General features: G+C 40.7%; 1 protein-coding gene and 1 non-coding gene across 2 annotated transcripts in view; both read left to right on the forward strand.

Annotated features, from left to right (window-relative positions):
• The first annotated feature begins 3610 nt into the window (after positions 1–3610).
• LOC133546498 (gastrula zinc finger protein XlCGF57.1-like) overlaps positions 3611–23050 on the forward strand; it is a 50814-nt gene continuing 31374 nt past the window's right edge. The window contains exons 1-2 of the mRNA XM_061892270.1: positions 3611–4021; positions 5087–5353. Coding sequence (XP_061748254.1) covers positions 3919–4021; positions 5087–5353 — 370 coding nt within the window. The 5' untranslated portion in view covers positions 3611–3918. The remainder of the gene's footprint in view (positions 4022–5086; positions 5354–23050) is intronic.
• Positions 15379–15465, forward strand: trnay-gua (transfer RNA tyrosine (anticodon GUA)). Its single transcript is given in 2 exon segments — positions 15379–15415; positions 15430–15465. It is a non-coding gene; the product is annotated as a tRNA-Tyr (tRNA).

The following is a 23050-nucleotide window of genomic DNA, read 5'->3' on the forward strand; positions in this document are numbered from 1 at the left end:
TATATATATATATATATATATATATATATATATATATATATATATATATATATAGTTATATAGATATATAGATAGATATAATATAAATAACGACAAAGAAAATTTTAAAAGAACATGAAATCCTCCCACATTCTAAAATACATTATAAAAACGATTGACATCAAAGACAAAAATAATACCATTAGTGTAATATTTATTTTGTTTCTTGTTTTTCTTTCCTTATGCTACTGTTGTTTCAAAACATTTTCAAATATTTAAATATTTTTATGGAAATAAGTTTTATGGTGGGTGGGGGGGTCGCACTAATATACAACGAAAACTTTAACCTTAGTCCTAACATAAATAATAAATATAAATCGTTTGAGGTGCTTACTATGAGGTCTGTCACACCGCTGCCTCTACACCTGGCTGTTATCTACCGCCCCCCAGGGCCCTATTCGGACTTTATTAATGAATTCTCAGAGTTCGTTGCTGATCTAGTGACACACGCCGATAATATAATCATAATGGGGGACTTTAATATCCATATGAATACCCCATCGGACCCACCGTGCGTAGCGCTCCAGACTGTAATTGATAGCTGTGGTCTCACACAAATAATAAATGAACCCACGCATCGCAACGGTAATACGATAGACCTAGTGCTTGTCAGGGGCTTCACCGTTTCCAAAGTTACGATACTCCCGTATACTAAAGTATTGTCCGATCATTACCTTATAAAATTCGAGGTTCAGACGCATGATCGTCAAACTAATAATAATAATACCTGCTATAGCAGCCGCAACATTAATACAGCCACAACGACAACTCTTGCTGACCTACTGCCCTCGGTAATGGCACCATTCCCAAAGTATGTGGGCTCTATTGATAACCTCACTAACAACTTTAACGACGCCCTGCGCGAAACCATTGATAACATAGCACCGCTAAAGTTAAAAAAGGCTCCAAAAAAGCGCACCCCGTGGTTTACAGAAGAAACTAGAGCTCAGAAATTATTATGTAGAAAGCTGGAACGCAAATGGCGCATGACTAAACTTGAGGTGCACCATCAAGCATTTAGTGATGGTTTAATAACTTATAAACGCATGCTTACCTTAGCTAAAGCTAAATATTACTCAAATCTCATCCACCGTAATAAAAACGATCCTAAATTTTTGTTTAGTACGGTAGCATCGCTAACCCAACAAGGGACCCCTTCCAGTAGCTCAACCCACTCAGCTGATGACTTTATGCAATTCTTTAGTAAGAAAATTGGAGTCATTAGAAAGGAGATTAAAGACAATGCGTCCCAGCTACAACGGGGTTCTATTAACACTGACACGATGGTATATACGGCGGATACTGCCCTCCAAAATAGTTTCTCCCGTTTTTAGGAAATAACATTAGAGGAATTGTTACAACGTGTAAATGGAATAAAACAGACAACATGTTTACTTGACCCTCTTCCTGGGAAACTGATCAAGGAGCTCTTTGAATTATTAGGTCCATCAGTGCTAAATATTATAAACTTATCACTCTCCTCGGGCACTGTTCCCCTAGCATTCAAAAAAGCGGTTATTCATCCTCTTCTTAAAAGACCTAACCTCGATCCTGACCTCATGGTAAATTACCGACCGGTGTCTCACCTTCCCTTTATTTCAAAAATCCTTGAAAAAATTATTGCGGAGCAGTTAAATGAACACTTAGCGTCTAACAATCTATGTGAAACCTTTCAATCCGGTTTCAGGGCAAATCACTCCACGGAGACAGCCCTCGCAAAAATGACTAATGATCTATTGCTAACGATGGATTCTGATGCGTCATCTATGTTGCTGCTCCTCGATCTTAGCGCTGCTTTCGATACCGTCGATCATAATATTTTATTAGAACGTATCAAAACACGAATTGGTATGTCAGACTTAGCCCTGTCTTGGTTTAACTCTTATCTTACTGATAGGATGCAGTGTGTCTCCCATAACAATGTGACCTCGGACTACATTAAGGTAACGTGTGGAGTTCCCCAGGGTTCGGTCCTTGGCCCTGCACTCTTCAGCATCTACATGCTGCCGCTAGGTGACATCATACGCAAATACGGTATTAGCTTTCACTGTTATGCTGATGACACCCAACTCTACATGCCCCTAAAGCTGACCAACACGCCGGATTGTAGTCAGCTGGAGGCGTGTCTTAATGAAATTAAACAATGGATGTCCGCTAACTTTTTGCAACTCAACGCCAAAAAAACGGAAATGCTGATTATCGGTCCTGCTAGACACCGAACTCTATTTAATAATACAACTCTAACATTTGACAACCAAACAATTAAACAAGGCGACACGGTAAAGAATCTGGGTATTATCTTCGGCCCAACTCTCTCCTTTGAGGCACACATTAAAAGCGTTACTAAAACGGCCTTCTTTCATCTCCGTAATATCGCTAAAATTCGCTCCATTCTGTCCACTAAAGACGCTGAGATCATTATCCATGCGTTTGTTACGTCTCGCCTCGACTACTGTAACGTATTATTTTCGGGTCTCCCCATGTCTAGCATTAAAAGATTACAGTTGGTACAAAATGCGGCTGCTAGACTTTTGACAAGAACAAGAAAGTTTGATCACATTACGCCTGTACTGGCTCACCTGCACTGGCTTCCTGTGCACTTAAGATGTGACTTTAAGGTTTTACTACTTACGTATAAAATACTACACGGTCCAGCTCCATCTTATCTTGCCGATTGTATTGTACCATATGTCCCGGCAAGAAATCTGCGTTCAAAGGACTCCGGCTTATTAGTGATTCCCAAAGCCCAAAAAAAGTCTGCGGGCTATAGAGCATTTTCCGTTCGGGCTCCAGTACTCTGGAATACCCTCCCGGTAACAGTTCGCGATGCCACCTCAGTAGAAGCATTTAAGTCTCACCTTAAAACTCATTTGTATACTCTAGCCTTTAAATAGACTCCCTTTTTAGACCAGTTGATCTGCCGTTTCTTTTCTTTTTCTTCTATGTCCCACTCTCCCGTGTGGAGGGGGTCCGGTCCGATCCGGTGGCCATGTACTGCTCGCCTGTGTATCGGCTGGGGACATCTCTGCGCTGCTGGTCCGCCTACGCTTGGGATGGTTTCCTGCTGGCTCCGCTGTGAACGGGACTCTCGCTGCTGTGTCTTGGATCCTCTTTGGACTGGACTCTCGCGACTGTGTTGTATCCATTGTGGATTGAACTTTCACAGTATCATGTTAGACCCGCTCGACATCCATTGCTTTCCTCCTCTCTAAGGTTCTCATAGTCATCATTGTCACCGACGTCCCACTGGGTCATTATTGTCACCAATGTCCCACTGGGTGTGAGTTTTTCTTGCCCTTATGTGGGCCTACCGAGGATGTCGTGGTGGTTTGTGCAGCCCTTTGAGACACTAGTGATTTAGGGCTATATAAGTAAACATTGATTGATTGATTGATGTGTTTTTTTTTTTTTTGTGGAAAATTTGAAATGGACAAATTTACTTTTATTTTCACAAGAAGTAAACCGGGGGTGGAAAACTGGTTGTACTTATTCCTCTCGCGAGATTTGGAAAAGAGCTGGTTACTTGTTTCTCTCGCGAGATCTGACAACACTGCGCGCGAACCAATCACGGCGAGGATAAAGCAAGATGGCGTCTGACGGTGAAGACGTTATTGCAGTCGTCACAGTTCAGTGTTCTTAATCTGTGCCTCCATGTACACATATATGTCCTTTATTACACTCTAGTAAATAGAGTAAACATCGTTAATAACTGTTTGCATCCGGTTGTATTAGTCTGAGCGCACTTTGATGCTTCTCGAGCTAGCTTAGCCTGCTAGTTAGCTTAGCTTGTTAGCTGCTAACAAAGAGAGGCGGAAGTGATCAAAACACATCACTAAGTAGAGATCAAGTGTGAGTGTAAAGTGTTGTGATTGTGTGAAAATGTGCCAAAGAACGACAGCAGAGTACGAGGAGGAACTTTGTCCAACAAAAGAGGAGAAGGAGCGACAACATGAAAAACATCAAGTTGTGTTACACAGAACAGGTTTGTTTACTTCTTACTCTCACATCTTTACTAACTTTATAATTCATTATTAACACTATTCTTCAATAGATTGTCTGTAGGAAGATTAATTGTCATGTGAGGATGATGCACTGATTGTTTTGCATTGTTGATAAAAAGGAGACATTGTCAGACACACAATATTTATGAGAGGTTGATGTTTGTAACAATGTGTATCAACATGTTTACACAAATCTCACACAGTCACCGGGGGAATATTCCAGAGAGCAGGTTAAGTGCAAAGTCCTGAGTATGTAAAGCTTAAGAGTTTTACCTCCAAAAATAAGAAAGGTAAGACAAAGTCAGAGTCAGTTACCATGGTTACTGATGCTGTAAACCTAGCCTGCTAGCTGGCAGGTTTGACAAGTTATATATGTGTGTCAAAGCTATTATTTCCTTCATATTGGTGCAGCCATTAACCTACTACAACAGCTACTACATCCACCTACTCAGTGTTCTAGTGGTTAGAGTGTCTCCCCTGAGATGGGTAGGTTGTGATTTCAAACCCCAACTGAGTCATACCAAAGACTATAAAAATTGGACCCATTACTTTCCTGCTTGGCACTCAGCATCAAGGGTTGGAATTGGGTTTGGAATTGGGGGTTAAATCCCCATAAAACAGATTCCTGGGCGCGGCCACCGCTGCTGCTCACTGCTCCCCTCACCTCCCAAGGGTTGAGCAAGGGTAATGGGCCAAATGCAGAGAATAATCTCCCCACACCTAGTGTGTGTGTGACAATCATTGGTACTTTAACTTTTTAACGTGGCTGTGATTGTCAAAAACACAAAGCCTGATCTAAAGATGACATCTTGATCTCATACCATCTCAAACTAATTGACCGATCATTATTAAGTGAAGTGTCTTATAGTTGCTTAAATTTGTTTTTAACCAAGCAACACTGTTTTATCCAGTTACACGATTAATCTAAAACGTTTGCAGTAGAACACTTGATTAATAACATTTTCAATAGCCACAGCCCTATAATTCATGTACAATTTAATATTTAGCATGTAGGAGTTAAAATATGTTTTGTTTGTGTCCTTTAGACATCCATCAGCTGATTGGACACCAAGAAGAAGGTCTCCCTCATCTGCAGGGGGACAGTTTCACTTTAGAGTATCCACAGCCTTCACATTTTAAAGGGGACAAAGATGATCCACAGCCCCCCTATTTTAAAGAGGAAGAGGGGGGAGAGTGTCCTGTAGGGCATGAGAAGGCTGATGTCAGCAAGTTTCCACTGACTGTTGTCTCTGTGAAGACTGAAGAGCATGAAGACAAACCACCTGAGTCCTCACAGCTTCATCACAGTCCAAGTAAGCACAACATCCACATATCATCTAATACAATGTTTGTGACACATGTTCATCCGGGAGACACATTTATCACTAAAGATGGAGATAAATTTGCTTTTTAACACCACCATTTAAAAATGAATGCTCTTCAATCATCAACAGTGTAATTGCTGGGGTGTAACCATGTGACCTAGAGGCCGTCCTCCTTACCTCACGTGGTCAAATGAAGGCAAACATTCAATATGGCTACTGTTTATTTACCTTTAGCAGCACATATGTCAGCATATTTCAAACGTTTAGTAGTGAAGATTGGGGATGTATTTGTGTATACGTGTATTTGTATTGAACCGTTTCGGTATGGGGGTTTCGGTTCAGTTCGGAGGTGTACCAAACGAGTTTCCACATGAACATATTAATCTAAAGTCTTAACAAGCTGCTCCGCTTCGTTCTGCCTGTCTCTGTCAGTACTCTACACAGCACCCAGCATTGTCCCACCCACACAACCATCTGATTGGTTACAGACAGAACAGTAATAGCCAATCCGCAGTGCATATTCAGAGCAGTAACAGCCAATCAGCAGTGTGTATTCAGAGCGCAAGGAGTCAGTGCTCCACCGTCGTCATGAGCAGGTAGGTGTTTAGCAGGTAAGCATCAGGCAGCGGACTCTCCCCAAATTATAATAAACACCTCCCAGTCAACTACAAACCATGTTTCCATATGAGTTGGGAAATTGTGTTAGATGTAAATATAAATGGAATACAATGATTTGCAAATCATTTTCAAGCCATATTCAGTTGAATATGCTACAAAGACAACATATTTGATGTTCAAACTGATAAACCTTTTTTTTTTTTCCGCAAATCATTAACTTTAGAATTTGATGTCAGCAACATGTGACAAAGAAGTTGGGAACGGTGGCAATAAATACTGATAAAGTTGAGGAATGCTCATCAAACACTTATGTGGAACATCCCACAGGTGTGCAGGCTAATTGGGAACAGTTCAGTGCCATGGTTGGGTATAAAAGCAGCTTCCATGAAGTGCTAAGTAATTCACAAACAACAATGGGCTGAGGGTCACCAATTTGTATGCATATTGTCGAACAGTTTTAGAACAAAATTTCTCAACGAGCTATTGCAAGGAATTTAGGGATTTTGCCTCCTACGGTCCGTAAAATCATCAAAAAGTTTAGAGAATCTGGAGAAATCACTGCACATAAGTGATGATATTACGGACTTTTGACCCCTCAGGCGTTACTACATCAAAAAGCGACATCAGTGTCTAAAGGATATCACCACATGGGCTCAGAAATACTTCATAAAACCACTGTCTGTAACTACATTTTAAATTATATTTGGAAACAGAGGACGTGGTGTCCTCCAGAGCAAAGAGGAAAATAACCATTCGGATTGTTGTAGGCGCAAAGTTGAAAAGCCAGCATCTGTGATGGTATGGTGGTGTATTAGTGCCCAAGGCATAGGTAACTTACACATCTGTGAAGGCACCATTAATGCTGAAAGGTCCATAAAGGTTTTGGAGCACCATATGTTGTCATCCAAGCAACGTTATCATGGACGCCCCTGCTTATTTCAGCAAGACAAGTGTTACAACAGTGTGGCTTCGTAAAAAAAGAGTGCGGGTACTTTCCTAGCCTGCCTGCAGTCCAGACCTGTCTCCCATCGAAAATGTGTGGCGCATTATGAAGCGTAAAATACGACAGTGGAGACCCCGGACTGTTGAACGACTGAAGCTCTCCATAAAACAAGAATTGGAAAGAATTCCACTTTCAAATCTTCAACAAATAGTTTCCTCAGTTCCCAAATGTTTATTGAGTGTTGTTAAAAGAAAAGGTGATGTAACACAGTGGTGAACATGCCCTTTCCCAACTACTTTGGCTTGTGTTGCAGCCATGATATTCTAAGTTAATTATTATTTGCAAAAAAAAAATAAAGTTTATGACTTTGAACATCAAATATGTTGTCTTTGTAGTGCATTCAATTGAATATGGGTTGAAAAGGATTTGCAAATCATTGTATTCCGTTTATATTTACATCTAACACAATTTCCCAACTCATATGGAAACAAGGTTTGTACTAGTAACATCACTATGAGCCCTTTGACGTTCTAGAAACAAACAGCAGCTCAGCTCGCTCGCAGTCCTGGCTTGAGGTGAAGGCTAATTAGCTTTTAACATTAGCGCATTTTGCTGTGTGTGTGTGTGTTACAAACAGCAAAGCCCTGTCCGTCTGTTATTTCACTTTTCCTTTTTATGTGTTAATTGAGCTGTTTTGAAGCATCAAACAAGGACATTATGTTAAATGAAGAGTTTCTGTCTCTGATCGTTGATATAATAATGAGTTTTAGGTATTTCAAAGATGGCGCTAGTATGTGCTTTGGCCTGCTGTGTCTCGCTGTCAGCTCTGTTCGTTTTTGTGTTGTTTGCGTCTATTTTCGTCTCTGTCAGCTCACTGCTTGTGTATGACGAAGAAGGCCCAGCAAAGGATGTACTTCCTGCGGCAGCTGAGGTAACTTAAGGTGCCGACCAAGATGCTGGTGCAGTTTTATTCAGCCATCATCGAGTCCATCCTCACCTCCTCCATCACTGTGTGGTTCCCCGGCGCCACAGTCCAGGACAAGCATCGACTGCAGCGCATCGTATGTGCTGCTGAGAAGGTGATTGGCTGCAAGCTCCCATCCCTCCAGGACCAGGAGGCGTGTGGGTCAGATCACAGCTGACTCTTCTCACCGTCCCAGTCAGCTTTTTCACCTGCATGGATTCCTGCCTTCCTTTCCCGCCCCCTGGTTCCTCTCCCCCAGCGGCAGTGTCTCCGGCGCCGTGGTAAACGTGGCGGCCAGCTGGTGAAATTTAGGGCACTCCTGGCCCGGCTTCCAATGGCTTCCCGAAGGAGGAATGGTCTACTCCTGCACGCTCGCTGGATCCCATCGGTTCCTGGCTTGTTCCTATATCGTTGGTTTGGAGGATGAGGCTTGCCGCCGTTGCTCCTGCTGTCCCCGCCCCCGGAGGCGCGGGGTGGATTCCCGCCACCTGCGGGCTGTCTGTCGGGCCCCACCTGGAATAGCTGCGGCCTTGGACGTGGTGGCCCCTGCCAGGTTCAGTCTTGTGAACGCAAGATCTTTGACAAACAAAACGATTATCCTGAAAGATTTCTTCACTTCCCGCAGACTTGACCAATTCTGTGTGACGGAAACATGGCTGAGAGCCGGTGAGTCCGCCCCTCTTAATGAACTTCTGCTTCCAGAGTGTTCCTACGTTTATTCTCCGCGGTCGTCTGGTCGAAAAGGAGGAGGATTAGCAGTGGTTTTTAAAAATGAATTTAAATGTCGTCTGATACGCCTGCAATCCTCCTTTTCAAGCTTGGAACTGTGCATGTTTGAACTGGGTCTTTCTGATGTCGTCCTGTGTGCCGTCATCCATCGACCACCCAAGTACCACGAAGACTTTATAACTGACTTTTCTGAAATTTTGGCTGAAATCCTGCCCAAATATAATCTTGTCCTTATTGCTGGTGATTTTAATATTCACACCTGGACCCAGACGAGTCGCTTTCCAGGAGCTTCCTGAATGTAATTGATTTATTTAACTTTGTACAGTCTGTGTGTGGTTCCACATATGAACACTGGCATACACTACATTTAGTGCTCTCGTATGGCTTGTGTGTTTTTAATTTGGACATTTGCGACGCTGTGTTCTTTGATCATATGCCGATCCTGTTTGATATTCCCACTCAGTGTCCGGCTAAATTGTGCTCTCGCAGGGTTAATTCTTCGTCTCCTGCTCTGTTCTCCTCCATTTTTTCGACTCTTCGTGATGATAATTCTGCAGCCTCTTTATGTCTGAATACTGAAGAGTTGGTTTCTGGGTTCAACTCTATTTGTTTACGAACACTGGAGACAATCGTGCCTTTCAAGTATCGCCGCTCTAATGGTTGAATGACGTCACTCGTGCTGCCAGGTGTAGGTGTAGGATAGCAGAGAGAACATTTAAAAAAGACAGGCTGCGTGTGGCCTTTGCCATTTTTAATGAAAGCCTGCTTTCCTTTCAGATGACTGTAAAAGCAGTGATGAATATACTATATCCATCTCAGATTATATCTTCTAACTGTAACAACCCCAGATCTCCGTTCAAGACCATTTAAAGGCCTACTGAAAGCCACTACTACCCACCACGCAGTCTGATAGTTTATATATCAATGATGAAATATAAACATTGCAACACATGCCAAGACGGCCGCTTTAGTTTATTAAATTGCAATTTAAAATTTCCCGGGTGTTTTTTCTTGAAAACGTCGCGTAATGATGACGTGTATGCTTGACGTCACAGGCTGTTAGGAAATATGAGTGCTGCACACACACACAGCTAAAAGTCGTCTGCTTTAACGGCATAATTAGACAGTATTTTGGAGATCTGTGTTGCTGAATCTTTTCCAATTTGTTCAATCAATATTGGAGAAGTCACAGTAGAAAGATGGAGTTGGGAAGCTTTAGCCTTTAGCCACACAAACACACGGTGATTCCTTGTTTAAAATTCCCGGAGGTGAAAATTTAGTATGGATCACAGTGCATTCAAGCGTACATGAATCCAGACCAAATGTCAACCAGCAGGTTTCGGTGAGAAAATTGTGGTTAAAAAGTCAGTTCTTACCGGATAAAAGCTGAGCTTGTGCCGTCCATAAAGCTGCCGTCGACTCCCCTGAGACACTGCCGTCAACACCCGGCTGTGGACACACCCCTCCGACTGTCAGGTAATATTAAACTCACTAAAACACTAGCAACACAATAGAAAGATAAGGGATTTCCCAGAATTATCCTCGTAAATTTGTTTAAAAACATCGGAATATGTCCCAATGCTATCGCATTTTTTTTTTTTAACTCGTTTTTTTTTCTAGTCCGTCGCTATCAATATCCTCAAACACAAATCTTTCATCCTCGCTCAAATTAATGGGGAAATTGTTGTTTTCTCGGTCCGAATAACTGTTTTTGTGGGAGGCTCCGATTAATATCAATGTGAATACATGAGGAGCCATCAATATGTGACGTCATCGTCTGCGACTTCCTGTAAAGGCGAGGCTTTTTCAGGAAGTACTAAAAGTGGCGAACTTTATCGTGGATGTTCTCTAAAAAATCCTTTCAGCAAAAATATGGCAATATCGTGAAATGATCAAGTATGACGAATAGAACGGACCTGCTATCCCCGTTTAAATAAGAACATCTCATTTCAGTAGGCTTTTAAAATTGTCATTGATGCTCCCAAATCTGTTGGTTTTGATGCTTCTTCTGAATTCTGTGAAAGTTGCCTCCACTTTTTCACTGACAAAATTGTGTCAACTAGAGCCAGTTTATCTCAGCCTTCCTATGACCTTTCTTTTCCTCTGCACTTCTCTTCTATTTTCCATCAGTTTGAGCCGGTGTCCTTTTCCTTTCTAAAAGACACGGTTAGTCATTTGAAGCCCTCTGGTTCTCCTGCAGATGCCCTCCCACCTTGCCTGTTTAAAGCCCTACTGAAATGAGCTTTTCTTATTGAAACGGTAATAGCAGGTCCATTCTATGTGTCATACTTGATCATTTCGCGATATTGCCATATTTTTGCTGAAAGGATTTAGTAGAGAAAATCGACGATAAATTTCGCCACTTTTGGTACTTCCTGAAAAAGCCTTGCCTTTACCGGAAGTCTCAGACGATGACGTCGCACGTGTGGGGGCTCCTCACATATTCACATCGATTTTAATGGGAGCCTCCAACAAAAACAGTTATTCGGACCGAGAAAATGACAATTTCCCCATTAATTTGAGCGAGGATGAAAGGATATTGCTAGCGACGGACTAGAAAAAAAAAAACAAGTTAAAAAAAAAACGCGATAGCATTGGGACGTATTCCGATGTTTTTAAAGACATTTACTAGGATAATTCTGGGAAATCCCTTATCTACTGATTGTTTTCAAATGTCTAAACAACCTCGCTCCAACATATATCTCTGACCTCCTTCGGCCTTGCTGCCACCCCCTCCCGATCCCTAAGATCAGGGGGAGCAGTAACGTCAGCTGCTGTTGACGGTCCCTGACACAAGGCTGAAGCTTAGAGGTGACAGAGCTTTCGCCGCTGCTACTCGCAAGCTCTGGAACAACTTAACTTTGAGTGTTAGACAGGCCTCCTCTCTTCCTGTTTTTAAATCACTCTTAAAAACACACTTTTATTCCATGGCCTTTAACATTCTGTGATCTCCATCCTGCTATGGCATCCCATTATGCACCTGCTGTGAACCTGTTTCTATGTTTTATTTATTATCTATCGGGCTTTGTTTGTGTTGTGGTGTGTTTGCTAGTTTCCCTTGTGTTATCTTTTAACCTGTCTATTGTACAGCACTTTGTGGTAAATATTAAATGTGCTTTATAAGTAAAGTTGATTTGGTTTGATTTGAGCAAAGCTGGACTTTTCTAAACAATGTTTGTTTTCTCCTGTTCCGCAGACGTCGAAGAAGAACCTCTACCCCGTGAGCAGGAGGAACCACGGTCCCCCCACATACGTGAGGAAGAAGAGGTACCACATTCCCAACACATTAAAGAGGGAGGAGAGGAGCCACAGCCCCCCCACATTAAAGAGGAAGACGAGATGTCACACACCCATAATGTTAAACTGACCCTTCACATTAAAGGGCAAGCGGAGGACCCACTGATCTTACACATCAAAAATGAAGAGGAGGACCCACTGACCCCTCACTTTAAGGAGCAAGAGAACCTGCTGACCCCTCACATTAAAAAGGAAGAGGAGGACCAAGAGCCACCGCACATTAGAGAGGAAGAGGAGGAAGAGGGCATCAGTCAGCCTAAATGGTTGGAGGAGTTCCCAGTGACTGGTGTCCCTGTGAAGAGTGAAGATGATGAGGTGAAAGGTGAAAGTGAGGAGAGGGGAGGGGGGGAGCCTCCAAGCAGCAGCTCAACACAACACATGACAACAGAAGCTGATGGAGACCACTGTGGAGGATCACAAGCAGACAAGCTCTTAGCTCCACTATCAGATAGTGAGGACACAACGTCACACTCTCCTGACACTGATGATGAAGACTCTAAAGATGATAAGACATGTCACACTGACAACACTCACTTCACATCTTCTCACTCTCACAAAACTTTTAAAAACCATAGTCATCTGAAAAGACACATGAGAACACACACTGGAGAAAAACCTTTTATCTGTTCAGTCTGTGGTAAACGTTTTGTTCGAAGTCACAATGTGAAAGTGCACATGAGAACACACACTGGTGAAAAAGCTTTTATCCGTTCAGTCTGTGGTAAACGTTTTGTTCGAAGTCATAATGTGAAAGTACACATGAGAACACACACTGGCGAAAAAACGTTTTCTTGTTCAATCTGTGGTAAAGGTTTTATACAAAGTCAATATTTGAAAGTGCACATGAGAACGCACACTGGAGAAAAACCTTTTCCCTGTTCAACCTGTGGTAAAGGTTTTACACAAAATCAATATTTGAAAGTACACATGAGAACACACACTGGCGAAAAACCTTTTTCCTGTTCAATCTGTAATAAAGGTTTTGTACAAAGTAACAGTTTGAAAGTACACACTAGAACACACACTGGTGAAAAATCACATTCTTGTTCAATCTGCAACAGAAGCTTTTGTGACCGATCAAACCTTTTAGCACACATGAGAAGACACCCAGGAGAGAAAGTGTTGAGTTGCAGTGTGTGTGGTGAAAGATTGTCTTCTAAGTACCAGTGTAAGAAACACAAGTGTGCTGGTGAGAACAGCAGCAGCAAATGAAACTGCAGGATTTGAAATAAACTGTCCAGACTTTCATTTTGACTTTCTAACAACTTTATGATTCATTTGTTGGGTCTCTATAATCTATTTTATTCATTACCGTTATTACTCTGTATTATAGTGATTGTGTTGTGATTGTTTTATATGTATGTCCCCAGACCTTTATGCAGTATACAAGTGAGAGAAAATAGCAGATTTTTTTTTTGTTTTTGTGAAAGGATTTTGTTTTTACAAACTTACATTTGTGGATACATCAAATAAATCCAGTATTGTGTTCTAAACATTTTTTATGTATTTTTTTCTTTTTTCAACATCCCCAAAACAACATCAATATCAGTCAAAGTTTGGAGTGTCAGACAAAAGCCAATATTGTACATCATCCCACAGAGATTTACTTTGCATACATTCTTAAAATAAACTGTTTATTGTGTTTCCCAATCACAGAACCAACAAGTGCTGTCTTCAATTGCAAAATAACATCCATAATATAATTTTAAGTGGTCAATTCCATCCTTTTTTTAAATTTAGATTAACTCTTTTATCTCAGAAAGAATGGAAACTTTTAAGTATTTTTTTGTTTCAGAGAAAATAATAATAAGAAGAAATAGAAAACAATTAAAAAAGATGCAGTAACTAGAATATTTTAAATACAAGCCTTTTTAAATTTTGTAATATTTTGTCTATTTGCAGGTCATACTTAATTAAATCTTGAAATATTAACATATTTTTTATCATTCAATAAGTGCATCAGTGACCAAATGCCTTTTTCAAACCATTGCTGTACAAAGATGGATTTGTTTCTCATTTTAATATAAGAACAATTCCATAGTGGAGTATTGTGTGTGATGAAGTTGTGTTTGTAAATTAGTTTCCAGTACAACAACACTTGCTGGTAGGGATGGGTACTGTTCACTTCTAATTCCATGTTTTATGTGTTATATATGTCAATATATTGTGTGTTTGTATTTTGCCAACATGGTAGAATCACATGATAGGCAGGTTGTATCATGTTTTTCTGTCACCTTGAGGAAATGGCATAAAGAGGAAGATGACAATATAATGTCACTTGGACAATGATGTACAGAACAGAGGAGATGTAGTTCATTTTTATTTTTGCTTTTAGACTATTCTTTTTTTAAATAGTATCATTTCACAAAACCTCTCCATTATCCAGCTATGGATTGTGGTAGCTGGTTGAAAAGAGATGGAAGTGGATAGTGAGCTGATGTATGAGGAAGGTATGGACATGGATAGGACTAGAGGGGAGAGAAGGTCATGAAGGTAAGTCGAGTGCTAAAAGAGTAGAAAAGAGGAAAAAGATTATAGTGGTGTCAGGTTCAAACACTGATGCGTCTATTAAACAGACGAGAAGGAAGAAATCATGCACAGACAGAGTTACATTTTGCTCAATTGAGGAGAGATGTGTTTTGGGCTGTACTCTAGTTACAGATCCAAACTACGTTCTAAAAGTCCAGCCCACGTGCTGCCTCTATTTATTTGGGAGGTCCCTGGTTACATCACTGAGGCTGTCGCTGAGGGAAGGGGGTCATCTTCACAGCTCCAGCTAGACACAATATATAATTATACATAAATGCAAATGTCCTGACAGTCGTGATATCACCTTGTCTCTGTTCTGTTTACGTCACGGTACTCGATGTTCGGTCTTGGCAGTCAGCAGGCCGGTTCTGGAAACAAACACTAATAAGAGACTTGCTTGCAATCTTGTGGATTGCCAGCTTTGCACAGACAAAGAAAAAATAATGTCAGCACACTTGATAATAACCATAGCAACAGCCTTTAAGCATAAGAGTTGTGTGATAATATACCGTAGTTCCTTGAATAGGCGCCGGGGCGCTAATTAATTTAAAACCTCTTCTCACTCCTGCGCTTAATCAAGGCATGCGGTAAAAGTAAGCAGGAGCTAATCATTTTAAAACCTCTTCTCACCCGTGCGCTTACCAGTGGCATGCAGTAAAAAACTGACTGTGATTAAAAAATAAATAAATAAAAATGTATTCTGTGGCCGCGGCCCGGTGGTTGGGGACCACTGCTCTACAAGGTTTCTCATTGTCATCCCATTGGGTTGAGTTTGTTCTTGCCCTGATGTGGGATCTGAGCCGAGGATGTCATTGTGGCTTGTGCAGCCCTTTGAGACACTTGTGATTTAGGGCTATAGAAGTAAACTTTGATTGATTAATTGCTTGATAATAATGTGACTCAAAAATCAGAATTAGTATTGTTTGACCCCAACCTTCGATAGCTCAGTTGGTAGAGCGGAGGACTGTAGTTGCTCATGCTGAAATCCTTAGGTCGCTGGTTCAAATCCGGCTCGAAGGATTACTCTTTTTTTTTTAAATGATTAAATCAAGATAAACAACACAATATACACTTACAATTAGTGCACCAACCCAAAAACTGTCCCTCCCTCATTCTCACTCATTCATACATTACATTTCTGTGTGACGTGGTTCAAATAAGAATCCAAATAATGTCTTACATCCTGAGGATGTAAACTGTGTGTTGTTTTGGCGTAAGATGTTTACGAAACACAACCTGTCCTACAGTAAGATGTTTCTTTCTGTAGGGATAGTGATGCAATGGATTATGTGTCTCACTACGGACTAGAAGATTCTAGGTTCAACTCCTAGCCAGCGTGCTGTTGTTTGTTAACTCAACTGAAACAATATTCTGTGCGATTTTTGGGGGGAGTTTACTTTGCTTTGGCTTTTCTAAATCTACAAACTGAAAAATGTATTTTTTTTCTCTTTATTATTGTGAATGTATAACTGGTAGTTGTATCTGTTCTTATACTCGGGGCATTCAATCAGAATAAAGTGGGTGAGGAAAAAGGTGAGCACAACAATATAAATGTGACTATTTTACATCTTAGCAGTTGTTCTTTACACCACAATGGAGTAAAACCTAAATATTTCCCCAGAACATCAAGTATTAGCACACTGATTGAGATTCTCTTCCATGATGTCGTTCAAACAGAATGTGGCTTGAGCAGATGGTTTAACATTAGACATCAGGAGAGCAAACACATTATCAATCAAGATGAGTAGGAACAGCCGTGATGGTATAGTGGTTAGTACTCTGTGTTGTGGTCACAGCAACACTGGTTCAATTCCGGGTCATGACGCTTAAACTGCTTTTCTTTTCAGCATTTTTCATCTTCACTTGAAGACTTATTTATTAGCCTGCTAAGAACTTTTGAACATTTCTGAAAAATCTGCCAAATGTTTGCAATAATCATAACATTCTCGGTAGTAAAACATTCTTCAGAAGCATTTTGGTACATTTTTTAGAGACCCTGAAATGCTCAGTCATGGAGCGTGAGACATTCTTTTTGAGCTTCTGGGATTCAAGTACCTGTTCTGCTGACCAATACGAGACTTTGAGACCCCTTGGAAAGACCTCCTTCCACCCCTCAAAAGACACCAATAGGGCAGACCTTGGTTACATTTGAATGTGTAAACCCAAGAAGGTGTTGTATAGATGAAATAGCTCAGTTGGGAGAGCGTCAGACTGAAGATCCAATGCTCCCTGGATCGATCCTGGGTTTCAGCATAAATATACGTGCTTCTAAAATGGTAGTTATTACTAATAAGCCTCCTGTGGCTCTTACAATACTGAAATGCTCTCCCTGGCCTGCCAGCCTTGCTGGTGGACTCCTAGTATCAGTTGTTACAAACATTTCCTCCATTTTTAATTTGGACAACCGTTACGTGGTTTAACGGTCTTTAACTGAGCCTTACATCGGGCTGTTTCAAACACAAATGTGTTGCCTTAAGGTTTGTCTTGGACTGTATAACTTGAAACTGAGAGTAATAAAGCTGTGCTCAGTGTGAGGTGAAGGTGCATCTAACACACCTACAGCAAAATATTAACCACAACTTTTTCATACGGATACACTGTCTAACATTTTGAGTTTAAAGCAATTTTTTTAATCCTTCAGATAAACGCTCTGCCACCTGAAGTAAAGTTGATATAAGGGAGGTTTTTAGTTTCAGTGTTTCAAATGAAATAGAGAAAAAAACAATCGCTGTTGAAAACTATTTAAATCAAATATAGATTACAAGGACTGCTGCAGGGGGGCAAAGGGATGTCTTTTGAGAAGTGTAAGGAGGTTAGCATCAGCCACTTAAACAGGGACTTGAACCCTGGACTCTCAGATTAAAAGTCTGATGCTCTGCCAACTGAGCTACCCAGGACCTTTTATATGCTGATATGTCCAACATCTGAGATAACATCCATATTGGCAATCTCAGGTGAAAGTGAATTAGTCAGCATGTTCAGTGACAAGCTGGGAACTGTCAAAGTTCAAGCTCCCCAAGTGCTTGAACCCAAAGCTCATTTTTGACAGATAGGCCAGTTTTACATTGTCATCAACAAAAAAGGTTTCGACCAAAAAAGACGCTCCTCTCCCGAAGTTGCCAACTCTGAGCTGGATGCTCCCCAAAATATTGCCAGAAGCATTTTGTTTTAATTTTTAGTGGAGGTTAGCTGCAACAGGTAGAGCTGGTGAAGGCCCAGGCTGCAACAAATAGAAGGTCACTAGATTTTAAAGTCCAACATAAGCAGTCAGTAAAGCCCTGTTTTGGTAGTAAGCCTCATGTAAACTGTGTGTTCCTTTGGCCTAAGATGTTTACAATATACAACCTGTACGAAATTACAGGGCACGGAGCTAGTGGTGCAATGGATAACGCGTCTGACTACGGACCAGAAAATTCTAGGTTCAACTCCTGGCTAGCTCGTTGTTTTTTGTTAATTGAACTGAAACAAAATTCAGTGCAATTTCTTCGGGAGTGTTTTTTTGCATTTAAAATAAATATCTACTAACTGGAACATGCATTTTTTTTCTTTTTTATTATTGTGAATATATAACTGGTAGTTGTATCTGTTGGTATACTCGGGACATTCAATCAGAACAAAGTGGGTGAGGAAAAATGTGAAACAAAACAAATCTTGCCTAAGCACGCCTTCCTCTTGTTAGAGTAAAACTTGTTGGGGCTTCGTCATGTTGAGAGACACTTTTTGTGCCGTCTCACCCGGGCCGGGAGCAGGAACACAATTTGAGGAGGCAGGAGTTGAGTCAAGTAGAAGTATTTTATTGAACGCAGTCTGCAGAGAGTGGAGATCGTATAGTACACTTGAACAGTAGTACCAGTAAAACCCAAAGCGATCTGTCTGAGAGTTTGTTGTACAGCAGCTTATATACACTGTGCCAGTAGTTATCTGATTGGTCAGTCTACTGACTGACGACTGTTGCTATGTGTCTCGTGTCTAGGAATAATTATGCTGAACTACTCTTGGTTTCCTGTTATGCTCGTTGTTGCTCAAGTATCTGTTTCCTGTATGTGCAGTGTTTGGCACACTGAGTTAAATTGAGGTCAGGACGTTTCCTGTTTTGTTTGGTACACTCTGTACTCTCAGAAATGAGGCCTTGTACACAAAATTGAGGTCAGGACGTTTCCTGTTTTGTTTGGTACACTCTGAACTCTCAGAGTGTACCTAACTATACGAATGCGCATATTGCCCGTCCCCTTAAAAGGGGTCGGGGGGTCGCACTAATATACAACGAAAACTTTAACTTTAGTCCTAACTTAAATAATAAATATAAATCGTTTGATTTGCTTTCTATGAAGTCTGCCACACCTCTGCCTCTGTGCCTGGCCGTTATCTACCGCCCCCCAGGGCCCTATTCGGACTTTATTAGTGAATTCTCAGAGTTTGTTGCTGATTTAGTGACACACGCCGATAATATAATTATAATGGGGGACTTTAATATCCATATGAATACCCCATTGGACCCACCGTGCGTGGCGCTCCAGACTATAATTGATAGCTGTGGTCTTACACAAATAATAAATGAACCGACGCATCGCAGCGGTAATACGATAGACCTAGTGCTTGTCAGAGGTATCACCATTTCCAAAGTTATGATACTCCCGTATACTAAAGTAATGTCCGATCATTACCTTATAAAATTCGAAGTTCAGACTCATGTTCGGCAAACTAATAATAATAAAAACTGCTATAGCAGCCGCAACATTAATGCTGCCACAACGACGACTCTTGCTGATCTACTGCCCTCGGTAATGGCACCGTTCCCAAAGTTGTGGGCTCTATTGATAACCTCACTAACAACTTTAACAACGCCCTGCGCGAAACCATTGATAACATAGCACCGCTGAAGTTAAAAAAGGCTCCAAAAAGGCGTACGCCATGGTTTACTGAAGAAACTAGAGCTCAGAAATTATTATGTAGAAAGCTGGAACGCAAATGGCGCACGACTAAACTTGAGGTGCACCATCAAGCATGGAGTGATAGTTTAATAACTTATAAACGCATGCTTACCTTAGCTAAAACTAATTATTACTCAAATCTCATCCGCATTAATAAACACGATCCAAAATTTTTGTTTAGTACAGTAGCATCGCTAACCCAACAAGGGACTCCTTCCAGTAGCTCCACCCATTCGGCAGATGACTTTATGAAGTTCTTTAATAAGAAAATTGAACTTATTAGAAAGGAGATTAAAGACAATGCGTCTCAGCTACAACTGGGTTATAGTAACACAGATACGACTGTATATACGGCGGATACTGCAAATATCCAAAATAGTTTCTCTCGTTTTGATGAAATAACACTAGAAGAATTGTTACAACGTGTAAATGGAATAAAACAAACAACATGTTTACTTGACCCACTTCCTGGGAAACTTATCAAGGAGCTTTTTGTATTATTAGGTCCATCAGTGCTAAATATTATAAACTTATCACTTTCCTCGGGCACTGTTCCCCTAGCATTCAAAAAAGCGGTTATTCATCCTCTCCTTAAAAGACCTAACCTCAATCCTGACCTCATGGTAAACTACCGACCGGTGTCTCACCTTCCCTTTATTTCGAAAATCCTCGAAAAAATTGTTGCAGAGCAGCTAAATGAACACTTAGCTTTTAAAAATCTATGTGAAACCTTTCAATCCGGTTTCACGGCAAATCACTCGACTGAGACAGCCCTCGCAAAATTGACTAATGATCTATTGCTAACGATGGATTCTGATGCGTCATCTATGTTGCTGCTCCTCGATCTTAGCGCTGCTTTCGATACCGTCGATCATAATATTTTATTAGAGCGTATCAAAACACAAATTGGTATGTCAGACTCAGCCCTGACATGGTTTAACTCTTATCTTACTGATAGGATGCAGTGCGTCTCCCATAACAATGTGACCTCGGACTATGTTAAGGTAACGTGTGGAGTTCCCCAGGGTTCGGTCCTTGGCCCTGTACTCTTCAGCATCTACATGCCCCTAAAGCTGACCAACACGCCGGATTGTAGTCAGCTGGAGGCGTGTCTTAATGAAATTAAACAATGGATGTCCGCTAACTTTTTGCAACTCAACGCCAAAAAAACGGAAATGCTGATTATCGGTCCTGCTAGACACCGACCTCTATTTAATAATACAACTTTAACATTTGACAACCAAATAATAAAACAAGGTGACTCGGTAAAAAATCTGGGTATTATCTTCGACCCAACTCTCTCCTTTGAGTCACACATTAAAAACGTTACTAAAACGGCCTTCTTTCATCTCCGTAATATCGCTAAAATTCGCTCCATTTTGTCCACTAAAGACGCCGAGATCATTATCCATGCGTTTGTTACGTCTCGTCTCGATTACTGTAACGTATTATTTTCGGGTCTCCCCATGTCTAGCATTAAAAGATTACAGTTGGTACAAAATGCGGCTGCTAGACTTTTGACAAGAACAAGAAAGTTTGATCACATTACGCCTGTACTGTATATACCTTTATATACATATATACATACATATATACCTATACTGTATATACCTTTATATACATATATACATACACATATACCTATACTGGCTCACCTGCACTGGCTTCCTGTGCACTTAAGATGTGACTTTAAGGTTTTACTACTTACGTATAAAATACTACACGGTCTAGCTCCATCCTATCTTGCCGATTGTATTGTACCATATGTCCCGGCAAGAAATCTGCGTTCAAAAGACTCCGGCTTATTAGTGATTCCTAGAGCCCAAAAAAAGTCTGCGGGCTTTAGAGCGTTTTCCGTTCGGGCTCCAGTACTCTGGAATGCCCTCCCGGTAACAGTTCGAGATGCTACCTCAGTAGAAGCATTTAAGTCTCACCTTAAAACTCATCTGTATACTCTAGCCTTTAAATAGACCTCCTTTTTAGACCAGTTGATCTGCCGCTTCTTTTCTTTCTCCTATGTCCCCCCCCTCCCTTGTGGAGGGGGTCCGGTCCGATGACCATGGATGAAGTACTGGCTGTCCAGAGTCGAGACCCAGCATGGACCGCTCGTCGGGACCCAGGATGGACCGCTCGCCTGTGTATCGGTTGGGGACATCTCTACGCTGCTGATCCGCCTCCGCTTGGGATGGTTTCCTGTGGACTGGACTCTCGCTGCTGTCTTGGATCCGCTTGAACTGAACTCTCGCGGCTGTGTTGGAGCCACTATGGATTGAACTTTCACAGCATCATGTTAGACCCGCTCGACATCCATTGCTTTCGGTCCCCTAGAGGGGGGGGGGTTGCCCACATCTGAGGTCCTCTCCAAGGTTTCTCATAGTCAGCATTGTCACTGGCGTCCCACTGGATGTGAATTCTCCCTGCCCACTGGGTGTGAGTTTTCCTTGCCCTTTTGTGGGTTCTTCCGAGGATGTTGTAGTCGTAATGATTTGTGCAGTCCTTTGAGACGTTTGTGATTTGGGGCTATATAAATAAACATTGATTGATTGATGATTGATTCTTTTACATAACAGTTGCTAAAACTTTTGTTCACTTCCAGTTCTTAATTTATTGACAATATACTCCATAAGTAATCACAATAAAAATAAATAAATAACTCTCAGTGAAGTAAGTTCCATTTCATATGGTGAGATGAGTAAGAACATCTAGAAAATGAATGGATTGATGACATAAATTCAGAATGTTTATTATCATGGTTCTTCTTCTTTCTACTTTGTAAAGACTTGAAGTTTGAAGAGTTTCTTGAAGTGGATGATATTAGTACATTGTTTGATTGCTTTGCTTAATGCATTCCATCATTTAATTCCACATACTGATGTGCTTAAGGTCTTAAGTGTCGTACGTGCATACAAATGTTTTAAATTACATTTTTCTCTAAGATTATATTTCTCCTCTTTTTTTTGAGAAAAATTGTTGTATATTCTTGGCTAGCAGGTTATAGTTTGCTTTGTGTATAATTTTAGCTGTTTGCAAATTCACTATGTGGTGGAATTTCAGTATCTTTGATTCAATAAATAAAGGGTTTGTATGTTGTCTATATCCAACATGATGTATTATTCTAACTGATCTTTTTTGTAACACTGTTAGTGAATGAAGTGTACTTTTGTAATTATTTACCCATTTTTCTGCACAATAACTCAGATATGGTATCACTAGTGAGCAGTAGAGAATATGAAGTGATTTTTGGTCCAGAACATGTTTTGCTTCATTCATTATTGCCGTGTTTCTTGCTGCTTTATGTTGTAAATTTTTTACATGAGATTTTCAGTTCATTTTATCATCAATCATTATACCTAGAAATTTGCTTTCATTTACTCTTTCAATTTCTATTCCGTCTATTTGTATTTGTGTTTGACACTTCTTTCCTACTTTTACCAAATAGCATTATTTTAGTTTTACTGAAATTCAATGATAGTCTGTTTTTGTCAAACCATCTTTTTAATTTGTTCATTTCATCTGTTATTATTTGTATTATCTTCTGTGTGTTCTCTCCTGAACAAAACACTGTTGTATCATCCGCAAATAATACAAATTTTAAATATTTTATAACTTTAAAAATGTCATTTATATAAAGCTTGAACCATGTTGGTCCTAGTTTTGATCTCTTAGGTCAGGGG

This window comes from Nerophis ophidion, unplaced genomic scaffold, assembly GCF_033978795.1.
Source record: "Nerophis ophidion isolate RoL-2023_Sa unplaced genomic scaffold, RoL_Noph_v1.0 HiC_scaffold_30, whole genome shotgun sequence".
Lineage (NCBI taxonomy): Eukaryota > Metazoa > Chordata > Actinopteri > Syngnathiformes > Syngnathidae > Nerophis > Nerophis ophidion.